The sequence below is a fragment of the Enhydra lutris genome, unplaced genomic scaffold (assembly GCF_002288905.1).
Source record: "Enhydra lutris kenyoni isolate GAN:26980312 unplaced genomic scaffold, ASM228890v2 scaffoldscaffold11, whole genome shotgun sequence".
Taxonomy (NCBI): Eukaryota; Metazoa; Chordata; class Mammalia; order Carnivora; family Mustelidae; genus Enhydra; species Enhydra lutris.
The window spans coordinates 36,937,387-36,949,596 of NW_019154095.1; the positions used below are offsets into that span (position 1 = coordinate 36,937,387).

General features: G+C 40.2%; 1 protein-coding gene across 1 annotated transcript in view; it reads left to right on the forward strand.

Moving 5' to 3' along the window:
• LOC111144562 (indoleamine 2,3-dioxygenase 2) overlaps nt 1–11,799 on the forward strand; it is a 51,875-nt gene extending 40,076 nt beyond the window's left edge. Inside the window, exons 8-10 of the mRNA XM_022498895.1 lie at nt 3,317–3,368; nt 9,711–9,859; nt 11,071–11,799. Coding sequence (XP_022354603.1) covers nt 3,317–3,368; nt 9,711–9,859; nt 11,071–11,423 — 554 coding nt within the window. The 3' untranslated portion in view covers nt 11,424–11,799. The remainder of the gene's footprint in view (nt 1–3,316; nt 3,369–9,710; nt 9,860–11,070) is intronic.
• The last annotated feature ends 411 nt before the right edge of the window (nt 11,800–12,210 follow it).

A 12,210-nucleotide genomic window follows, 5' to 3' on the forward strand; every position in this document is an offset into this window, starting at 1 on the left:
GCACCGAGCCGTACTGCCTTGTGGACACGGTGATGTGATTCAAGTGCAGTGATCTTACCCTCCTCACGACGGCCAGTTCCTGGTCGTTCTGCCCAGGGGTGTGCCGGACGGTGTGCATGACTTCCCGGACCGTCACAAAGCCTCTCTGGTTGACGCGTGATTGTCCGAACAGTGTTCTTTGTGGGCAGACAGTGAAAACTCCTACTCTGCGATGATGATGACGTCAGTCCAGCAGTCTCTGACTTAACGCGCGTGCGTGCTGGTGGGTCCCATCATTGAAGTCTCTCTTTTGTGAATGCGTTTTTAACGGCCTTTTATCTTTGATCCCTTTGTAAGTTTTTTTTGTACATCCTGGTGGTCTGCTCTTTATGAGTTATATGTGTTGCAGATATTGCGGTTTGTCTCATGACTTTTGAAAACAGAACTTTCTAATTTATATACAGTCAAGGTATCTGTCGTTTCTTTTGCAGAAGTCTGTCTTTTAGAAGGTCTTGCCCAAGTTATTGTTTCATGATCGTAGATCATAAGTATATTTTCCTGCATTTTCCAACTGTTGTCTTTCACATTTTGTCCTTAATTCATGTAATTATTATCTTTATGTAACATGACATAGAAATGATTTGTTTCCTTTTTTTTTTAATCCCTAATCTGCAATATTGGCACTGTCTTATATCAGATTTTCTGAAATGACTGGCTCTGTTTCCAGGTCCCCCCCCCCCTTTTTTTTTCATTGTCTGTCTTTCCCAGCAGGAATCTCATTTAAGAACTATAGCTTCATAGCATTTCTCATTTTCATCTTGCCCTTCTTTTCCAGAGGTAACTGTGCTATTTTTGACCCTTTGCCTTTCATGTAAAATGTCAGAATCAGCTTTTCAAATTGATTGGGAAAAAAATCTGTTAAAAATTTTGCTCACATTGCATTAAATCCATATATTAATTTGGAGAAAAATGACATGATTCTGATATTATGTCCAGTCTTTCTGTCTTATGATCAAGAAAGAGGAGAGTCAGAGAATAGCACAGAAACACCAACTAGGGTTGTTGGACAAGCCACTCCAAATCTTGCCTTCATATTGTTGGCTACTGGCTAAAATTTATCCAGATAGAGAACTCTTCTTTAGATATATTTCTTCTCCTTGATATTGATACTGAGTTTTCTTCTCTATTAACATAGATTTCTTCTTTAATTTCTTGAATTTTCTTTAAATTTCATTCAAAATTAGAGACTTAGATATCTTCTAGTTTTTTTTCTTAAAATTACCTTATATTTTTGTGTCTAGTGAATATGGTCTTTTTTTAAGATTTTATTTATTTATTCAACAGAGAGAGAGGGAATACAAGTAGGCAGAGAGGCAGGCAGAGAGAGAGTGGGACGCAGGTCCCACCTGTGCAGAGAGCCCGATGTGGGACTCCATCTCAGGACCCTGAGATCATGACCTGGGCCAAAGGCAGAGGCTTAACCCACTGAGCCACCCAGATGCCCCGAATATGGTGTCTTTTGACTTAAATAACTCCTAACTATTTGTTGCTGGTTTATAAAATGAAATTGATATTTGACTATTAACCTTGAACCTAATACCTTGATAAACATTCTTATTAATTCTAATAATTATTTGCAGATTACTTGGGTTTCCAATGTTAAAATATTATTTGAGAATCGTGTTTTGTTCCTTCATTTATAATACTTACAACTTTTATTTCTTTAAGTATTTTTTTTTTCATACTCTTCTGGCTAGGATTCCTAACACTGTGTTGAATGGAAGTGATGATACTTGTTTTATTCCACATTTTAAAACACTTATTTTTAATCTTTCAATATCAAGTACAAAATGTACAATAGGCTGTGGATTTCTTTTTTCAGTTCAATAATGTTCCCCCTATTCTTAATTGGCTAATTTTTGTTTATTATAATCATAAATGGATTTTTTCTATCTATTGACAATTTTTTACATTAAAATAATTTTATATCTATTGACTAATCATTTTACTTTTATGACTATAATGGTCATTGTTGGTTGTCATTGTTGCTTCAGCAAAAATTTGTACGTAATAGTTAGCATTTTTGTGGGAACAGAGCACCAGATGGGGAAGACATAGAAACAGGGCCCACATAAAAGTCCAGCACATGGGACATTGTCACAGAAGAGCAGAGAGATTGTGACATCACTCAGAAGCACCAGGAAATGCTGAGTCTTAAGGAAGATATAAGTGACCTCAGCCTATGGGGTTTCAGAGAACATAGAGATGGAGGAACAGAGAGTAGGTATGATGGTAGAAAAGGGAATTGATGGTATAGAGATGACATGATTTGGGTCTCAAAAAAAAAAAAGATGTTTTTGGGGGTGTTTTGTTTTGTTTGTTTAAAATTTTATTTATTTATTTGACAGAGCAAGATAGAACAAGCAGGGATAGTGGCAGAGGGAGAAGCAGACTCCCCGCTGAGCAGGGAGCCCGAAGTGGGGCTTGATCCCAGGACCCCGGGATAATGACCTGAGGCAAAGGCAGCCGCTTGAGCCACCCAGGCACCCCTGTTTTGGTTTTTTGGGGTTTTGTTTTGTTTTGTTTTTCTTTCTTTTTTTTTCCCTCAAAGAGAAATGAGGGAACATAGGAATCCAGGTGAGAGAAACATGCCGGGTCACAAAGGGGCCCTACTATGCGGAGAAGAAGGAACAGTCTTCAAAAGTTAATGAAAAGAAATGTGGTACAAATGTGAGAACATGTTTCTTTAAACCCAAGTTAGTAAACTAGTGGAGTCAGTTAACCCCACGCACTGGCTTAGAGTGTGCAGCACTAGCTGCACAGACCAAGGAATGCAGCTCTAGGAACCTATACCGGACCTGGGGTAGCAGCCCCCCAGCATGACACTCTCCCCTCTGTCCTTGGTCGCCTGCCTGTGCAGAGCTTTGCTTGAGCACCGATGACTTTAGTTTTCCTCTATTGTGAAAGCCTTGGGAGGGATGACTCTTTTTTTCTGCTTTTCTTCTTTCTATTTCCTACATTCTTTCAAATATCATGTCTGTTTCAGAATATTAATTTTTTAAAGATGGCCTTGACCTCTCCTTTTGTTGTTATGAAGTTCAGAAAAGGGAAGTGCCACAAATAGAAAGGGGCAGCATTTGGAACAGTTTAAAAGTTCTGAAAGTGCCAGGGAGGGGCCACAGAAGAGAACATTCCATCCCCCTCCTGCTGCTGTCTTCCAGGTTTCCATGAAGATCAGATAGAGGGGGCGACCCCAGGAGAGCAGCAGGACCCAAGCACATGTTACCAATTGCTTTTTTTGCCTGTAGTAAAGTTCACATTTTGATTGCTTCTCCAGATTATGTTGATCCAGACATATTTTATGCAGTCATCCGGATCTTTCTCTCTGGGTAAGTACAGTTCAACTGTTTTCCTGCACGAGTCCTCTGTAACATATTCCAAATTTATGAGAGGAGACAGAAGATTCCTAGAGCAAGAAACACACCAAGAAACTCTTGCTGGAAAAGTGATAATTTGGATCCACTCTTGGGTGAAAGAGGTATAGATGGGTACCATCTACATGACAAATGACACTGGAGTTAAACATTTAAGATTAGGATAGTTTTCCTTAGGCCACCATGTTAGATTCATTTGTATTCACTTAAAATCCCATCTCAATGGCAGAAAAAAAAGCCCAGTATGCAACCACAAAGCTCTACCATTTATATCCATTCTCTCCTCCTCCTTACTAAGGCAGATGGGAGCAGAGAAAGAGGCTTAAAAGCTTTCTTCTAAAGTTCCTGGAAGAGCCACCACAAGTCATTTGTCCATATTTTCAGGTCTCTTTTGTCACATGGCCTGTTAATTGCTCCAGATAGAGAACTCTACCCTTAGATACATTTCTTCTTTTAAATACACTAGTTATACCTTGACATGTTTTAATCAAATTGCTTTCCTACCCATGTAAACTGAGACAATTAAGTTTGTTTGGTTTTTTTAATGGTGAGAAGTGGAAAGTAGAGATAGTGAATGGATGAGGTGAAAAATGTGAAATAGAATTCATCTAGTGTTCCGTCTTGATAACTAGGAGATGCCAGAAGGCTATGGACAGAAAGACTCTGAAGCTGTGCCTAGAAGTAGTAAGAGACAAGTCCAACATCCAAATCAACAGATTTATTGATTTATCAATAGATAAAGTGGTATATTACATTGGTGCAGGAAGGGGGTGACAATGTGAACTCACATTGTATTTCCTCTAGATCGAGTAGGTCTGGAGTGTGAGACAGCCTAAGGGGTGACCAGCCTGGGTAGGCATTCCTCACTGCAGGGCTCAGAGAGTGGAAGCAGGAAGGTTTCTAGAGAATAACTTGAAAGAAACAGGTACCTGATTGATGAGGAAACAAGAAAAAAGGGGGGAAGATACAGAATGAAATTGGAAGTGTTTCTCAGAATTCAAACTTTTGCTGTGTACGCATTCAGTCCCAAAATCCTCCCCTAAAGAGATTATATATCGTTAGAACTCTTCTTGTTCTCTGTGCATTTTGCACGTGTTCAGGGTTCAGACAAAGATCTGATTGTACAGTGGTGATCCTAGCAACAAATGTTAAGCAAAACTTGCAGATAGGTTTTGGTAGAATTAGAGAATAAAAGGCCATTTTTAAAAAACATTTTAAATAGACATTCCTAAATTCCTAAATAGGGATTTAGGAAGCACTTAAATCTGGGAAATCTCTTTGTGCTTCACTTTGGGGTCTAAGTTTGTATTAGTCTTCCACTATTGCATAACAGAGCACCACAAATTAAAACAGCAGTTTAGAACAACACACATTCATTAACTCACATTTCTGTAGGCCAGAAGGCCAGACAAGCTCAGCTTGGTTTTCTGTTAGGGTCTCCAAGCACTGAGGTCAAGCTATCTGCTGGGCTGAGCTGTTATCAGGAGAATCTGGGGAATCATTTGCTTCCAGACTCCTTCAGGTTTGTGGTAGAATCCAGTTCTTTGTGGTTTTGGAACTGAGGTCTGTTTCCTTGCTGGCTGTTAGATAGGATCTCTTCTCTGTTTAGAGAGGCCTCCTGCTTTCCTTATCACATGGTATCCTGCAACACAGTCATGGTGCTTCCAATTCTTCTAGTACTTAAATCCCTCTGATTTCTCCTTCTGCCACTAGCAGAGAAAATCTCTGCTTTTAAGGTTTTACATGATTAGATTGAGCTCACAGAAACAATGCAGAAAACTCCCTATGTTAAAGTCAACTGATTAGTAACCTTAATAACATTTATGAAGTCTCTTTGGTCTTGCTGTACAATACATCATATTGACAGGCATGATAGCTTAGAGTATGAGGAGTTCTAAGAATTAGGATGGAAATCTTGGGGCAATATTTTTTAAACTCTACCCATCATGATGATATGGTCACTGCAGGGTGATACTGTTTTCATTAAAATAAATTCAGGGTCAGTGATGCATCTTATCTGTGATCTGCATAAATGCTTCCCTTCTGTCTGATCCTCAAAGATATTTTCCATGTAGCACAACCAAGTGGCCAGCACCAAATCTTAAATGTATTGACAAGTGTTGATGGCTAAAATCATCTGGATTGTTAAGAATTCTCAAGAGTGTTGTCTTGAAAAATTGAAATCTACTCCTATATTTTTGGTTTGTCCTATGTTTGATTTACTGTTTTTATTTACCTTTTAAAAATATTTTTATTTAGGAGAGTTTCATCATCTGTAGATTAAACATATTCTTTTTATTTCCCAATCACATTAAATTTCACAGGAAAGTCATCAGCACTGTGGAAAAATGTCATCTCATTTCTTTCTTTCCTTTTTTTTTCTTTCTGTTTACACTTCCTCTTGGGTTTCCTATAAATATGCTATGAGAAAGACTAAAAATAACCTTGTCTACAGAGATTTGAAAGGAAACTAATTCCTTTGCTTTACAAACAGCAGTTTGGGCCTGAGAGTGTATGGAAGCAATACTTGAGCTAGTCAGAGAAACCCCATTTCCTTTCCTCAGACTAATCTCATCACAGGGGAGAGAACATGGGTTTTGAAAGTAGATCCCCTTATTTTATCTTTTTTGCCTTACATGCTGGTATTTTCTCTATCACCTTCAATGTGGCTTTAATACATCCTCTTCATGTTGGGGCATCAAAAAGAGATTGATCAATGTCTCTTGGCCATTTGAGTATCTGATAGCTCTTTAAAGCTGGTTAGGTCCTTTCCAGACAAACATTTGGATCCACATATTCTAGATATATAATATGGAATTATAGAATGATTTTTTTTCATTCATTCATTCATTCACTATTTAGTGAGTGATTACCATATACCAGGCATAGTTCTTGGTTCTGGGAATGGTACAATAAAACAAAACAGCAACTTCATTCCCATGGAGCCTACATTTTATTTATTTATCAATTTATTTATTTATTTATTTTTACATTTTATTTATTTATTTGACAGAGAAAGAAAAAGAGTGAGCATAAGCAGGGGGAGCAGCAGGCAGAGGGAGAAGCAGGCTCCGCACTGAACAAGGGGCCAGAGGACACCCCTGGGATCATGACCTGAGCTTAAAGCAGATGCTTAACTAACTGAGCCACCCAGGCATCCTGGAGCTTACATTTTAATCATGGGAGACAGATAATGCATAAACAAATATAATTAGAGAAAGTATCATAAAATACATATTACAACAGTAAGCAATATTGGGAAATGTAAAGTAAGACACAGGGCATCAAGGGGGAGAGGTAGGGGTGGTGGCTGAAGTTTCTTATTTATTTATTATTATCTGGGAAAGCCACACTTCTAGGTGACGATTGTGCAGATACCTGAAGGAAGTGAGACCTAAACCATGTAGACACCTGTTCCAAGCAAAAGAAACAAAAATTGCGAGGATTCTGAGGTTGGAACATGTTTGTCATGGAGGAATCGTTGCAGTGATGGTGTCACTGGAATGGAATATGCATGGGGAAGAACAAGAAAGATACAAGTGATAGTGGAAGACCAGATCATGTAGGGGCTCGTTGGCTCCTTTCTACAAGAGAAGAGCAGCAGTAGCAAGTCTGGAGACAAATGACAGGATTTGTCTTAAGTTTCAAATCATTGCTCTATCTTCTAAATGGAAAATAGATGATTTGAGAACAAGAACGGAACAGGGGAGCATTTAAGAACCTATCCCACAATTGAGCATGGTGGTTGGACTAGTGTGGAAGCAGCAGAGGTGCTGAGAAATATTCATTTGGGGCATGACTGATGGTATAGTTGATGGGATGTGCTATCAGATTGCTTATGGAAGGAGAACAGGATTAGTTGAAGATAACTCTAAGGTTTTGGCCTGAACCACTGAAAAAATGGAGCTGCCATTTTCTCTGATGAGGAAGGCTGTCAGAAGAACAAATTTGGCAAAAAGAAGGGAAATTGGGAGCTCAGTTTCGGACATGTTCATTTCTGGTAAAGATATCTATAAGTAGGCAGTTGAATACATGGGTCTGGACCATAAGGGAGAAGCCCAGGTATATGTGTTTGCTTTTCAGTAGTCCTAATACAGTTGCTTTCTAAATCAGTGGAGTTAAATAAGACTGCTTGGGAAGTGAAAGTAGCAGAAGTCCAAGGACTGAGCCCTGAGAAAGTCCAACATACGGAAGTGGTCATGATGAGGAGGGACTGTTGAAAGAGACCAAAATGACCATCTAAGATCATCCACAGAATGGCAAAGACAACTCTGAACCCGCGTGGCCTCTGTCTTTGCTCCTTTTATGTTTTTCATAGTCCTTCCCCACAAAATGTCGTGTAGAAATTTTATTGAAGCAGTGTACTGAACTATGACAAGTCATAAAACTTCTCTAGAACCTATTTAATTATGCAGTAGCTTTAGGAAGTAGGTGCAAATTAGGACAAAGACTCACGAAGGTACGTGCAAAGTTACAACATAATGAATGAAGGGAGCAGGGATTCCAACTTGCTCTGAATACTATAAAATGGCTAATATTTAGCAAATGCTTAGTATGTTCCAGGCCCTGAGCAGGTAGTATTTTAATTAATTCCCACAACAACCCAGTAAGGTAGATCCTAATATCACTTGGATAGGGATCCTGGGGCTCAGAGATGTTTAACTAAGCCAAGGGTCACAGTTAATAAATATCAAAGCTGAGATTACATTGTCTATCTGCCTGAAAAAGAGCCCTTTCCCCCAACAGCTACAACGTGCTCTAATCTTACGATCAGAAACCTTCCTTTGCTGTCCTCCGGCTCTGCTTTCTGTGCCTCATCTGTTTCCAGAGTGATATCGTCCCCCACTGCAAAGATCACTCTGACATTCATGCAGTGGCAAACCATACAACAGCTGACCAAACCAGCCTGCAAAGAAGACAGCCCAACTCCTTGTAGCATTTCCTATCTCAAGGAAGTATTGGAAAAAGTCATGAACAGCAAGCTGAGCAGGTTGGCTCTGGCTTTTCTATGTGTGTGATGTGGTTCCCTTCTCTTGAACAAAATGACTTTTAGAATTACAGGAAGAAGGTGAGACATCAACTTAAGCCTGTTATTTAAACTGTTCACAACAGGGACTGTGGGTCATTCCTGGCAATCAGAGGAAAAAAAGACTATTTCTTAGTAAAAGTGCAAATCCTCATGCAGGGGTCTCGAGAAAATGAAAATAGAAAATTATAAGTTTGGGGTGCCTGGGTGGCTCAGTCTGTTAAGCATCTGCCTTTGGCTGGACATGATCCCAGGGTTCTGGGATCAAGCCCCGAGTCAGGCTCCCTGTTCAGCAGCGAGCCTGCTTCTCCCTCTCCCACTGTAGCTTCTCCTGCTTCTGCTCTCTTCTCTCTCTCTTTCTCTCTCACTCTCTTTCTGTCAAATAAAGAAATAAAATCTTTAAAAAAAAATAGATATTACAAGTTTGGGATTTCCCTTCTGGTTTCCCCATTTTCTAACAATGTGGCCCTGGAGCGTTAACGGCTTTGAGTCTTTGTTTGCTTATCTGTAAAGGAGGTTTAAAAACTGCCTACATCTACTCAAAAGAGGTCAAATGAGAACATGAATGTGCAGGGGGTTTATAGGCTAACACCTTGGAAGGAATGGAATCAAGGAGACAGAAGAGAGGAAGGGAAGAAAACCCATTTTGTGAAAGCAAGACTCAGCCTCAATTCCAGTCCATCTCCACGTCCCTCTGGTAACCTGCAGGGTTGTACTGTGTTCTCTTTATTGCTGCCCTTGTTATCAATACCTGCTATCAAGAACATATTTGACAAAGGTGTTCCCACAAAGTCAGGTAGTATTTAAAACTGATAGTTCAGGATGACAGCTGTTAAAGCTATTTCAAGGAAGGGCAAAGGGGTGTGTGTGTGAGTGTGTGTGTTTGCTCTCAAAGACTATTTGCAGAGTTAAAGGTATCAGGCCATCAAGGTTGAGATTAGGTAAAGATTTTTCTAGAACCCCTAAATTGCTCCTATTCATCAGCACTGATAGCATCTTTATAAATGAATTTTTCTAATAAATATGTCATAGGACCTGTGCTAAGGATTCCTCTCTAAATATCCTTCACTTCTCTGCAATGATCCTTCAACTGAGGAAAGGAACAGCTGTATTCCGTGGCTTGTTATGAAATCAAAGTATGCTTAATTACATATCCTACAAAAATATCCAGCCTTGTGCTCTAAAATTACCACTGGCACTGTTTTTGCTTTCTTACTTGCTGTTTCCATATCAGAAAACACGCTTTCTCTTTGACTCTTCCTCTGGCTTAGATGGAAGGATAACCCAGCAATGCCTGTGGGGCTGATCTACGAAGGAGTCTCCACAGCGCCCCTGCAGTACACCGGGGGGAGTGCAGCTCAGAGCACAGTGCTTCACGCCTTTGATGAGTTCTTAGGCATTCGCCATAGCAAGGAAAGTGGTAAGTCAGACTCTTCCTTTCTCTTTCTGCTCCTTAACAGGAAGGAAGAACAGAGATGTTTTTACCAATTGATGAGACCAAGTGTAAGTTAAAATGCCATGAAGTCTGTACTGCAAGTCAACCAGGAGGCTGTGTGCCTGCCAGATGTTATTGTCAATGAACAATGTTATTGTCAATGAAGTCAATGAATATTTGATCTCAGCAGGAGATTGGGTTTCATGTCCAAAGCTTAAAACACTGCTGTGTGTCTGGCTGTTCTCTGTAGTTTTGTCTGGATCCTTAGGTAGTAGCCTCTTTTCTCTAAAATGGGATTGAGATCTGGAGTTTGAAGGCTGTGGCATTAAGTTACTAAGTCTGGATACAGCTGGGGATGGGTCTGAGCTCCTCCACCAAAGCCTTTCTCCAAAAAAATGCTGTAACCGCAGGCCAAGTCTATTTAGACTAGAAGAGGGGTCTACCAGTTTAGAAGCTTGAAATTGTTCATTTCCTTACCTGCCAGCAGCAAGCCACTGTTTATAGTTGCAAAAGGGCACTGCAGACTACAGAGTTTTCAAGTTAGATCAGGAAAAGAAATGACTAGAACTTTGTGTCATAGGATCCAGTCTCGGCCACAAAAGTCAGTTGACAAGAACCATGGCAGTATTAATGGATATCCTATATCCTAACGGATATCCTATAAATGATCTCTCTTTCCACATTTCCTATAAATATCTATTCTATTTTTAAACACCTTGACTTCAAGGGGCTATTACAAAAAACGGTTAGTCATTCTTCATTTTCTTGCCCTTATAAACTCTGTTACTTTCCTCCTCCTTAGCACTCCCTCCAAACAAAAGCACGTAGGAAGCAAAATTTGGCAGAATGTTTAGCAAATAACTTTTAAGGGTTTTATGTCTTATATTTGTAGATATCTCTCATGATTAGCAAGATACTTTGCCCCATCTTGTGTATGGGATAAATATTTATACATGGGATGATAGATCTAGTTCCAATGCAGTGATCAGGGGTGTATTTATTTCTTTTTTCCTTCTCCATCTCCTATCAGTGGTCAAAAATATAGCATTTGACGTCTGTGAGCAAAAGATCTAGCAGTGCAGATTGGACAGTTAGGACAAAAGCAAGTTTTTGCTGCACTGATGTCTGGAAGAGCTGACAAGTTCTCTTAACTTTCCATGTGGAGCTGTGATATTGTTCTGGTTTGTTTCTTTCAGCTGACTTTCTGCATAGGATGAGGGAGTACATGCCTCCTTCCCATAAAGCCTTTATAGAAGAAATCCACTCAAGCCCGTCACTGAGAGACCACATCTTGTCCTCTGCAAATGGCCAGCTTCGGACAGCCTATAACCAGTGTGTGGAAGCCCTGGCAGACCTGCGCAGCTACCACATAGCTGTGGTAACCAAATACCTCATCACAGCAGCCACCAAAGCAAAGGGCAGGCCAAACCGTCTCCCTGGGCCATCTCAAGCCTTAGAAGAGAGGGGCACAGGTGGGACTGTAGTCCTGAGCTTCCTGAAGAGTGTCAGGGACAAGACCTTAGAGGCAGTTCTCCACCAAAGTGACTAAGAAACTGCCCTCTGCCCAACAAGGCAAACCCAGCAAACATGGGTTTTCCTCTATCCTCTCCCCCACTGGAGGGCATGTAAGCCCGGCGAATAAGAATGTCTGGAATAATCTGAAAGGGACCTCAGCCTTAGTTATGCTCCTGCCCTACAGAACACCATCTCCTCCTTTGTTGAGAGCTGTTCCCTTCACAGAGAAGAATTTTCATGGCCAGAAACTTTCCTTTCCCTACCTGATTACCGGTTAACAGCGAAAAGCTTTGGGACACTTCCTCATTTAAAACTCCACGGTGGAGTGCGCGTACCCCTGTTCTGTTTGCAAAGTGATAGAAAAATCAGTCTAAATTTCAAAAACCAAATAAAATCTGCCTGTAGACAGATCCCCTTGTCGATTTCTTTAGAAAGCAAGTTAAAAATTCATGCATTCATTCATTCAGTTAACAACTTATTACGTTCCTGCTGAGCACTGGTTTAGGGATTAGAGCAGAGATTTTTTGGTGGCCCCAGTCCAGCCTTCTTCTCCCTGTGTGTGCTGAGTTTGTGGCAGGAGGTTGGACATGCTCCAGTAGTGATGTGGAGGAAAGAGCAGGCTCACATACGTCTTGGAAGTAAGCAGTGTAACAATGAATAGTTAATGATGTGGGAACAGATGAGGCTCTTCCACGTGGTTTATCAATTTGCAAATTCTATTCTAGTTTCCTTCTTTATTTTTAGGAGAATGATTCTTTCTTCTTACACTGAAAGTTTGTGTTTGTAAAATGAATTAATTGACCGTTAGAAGCCAATGATCA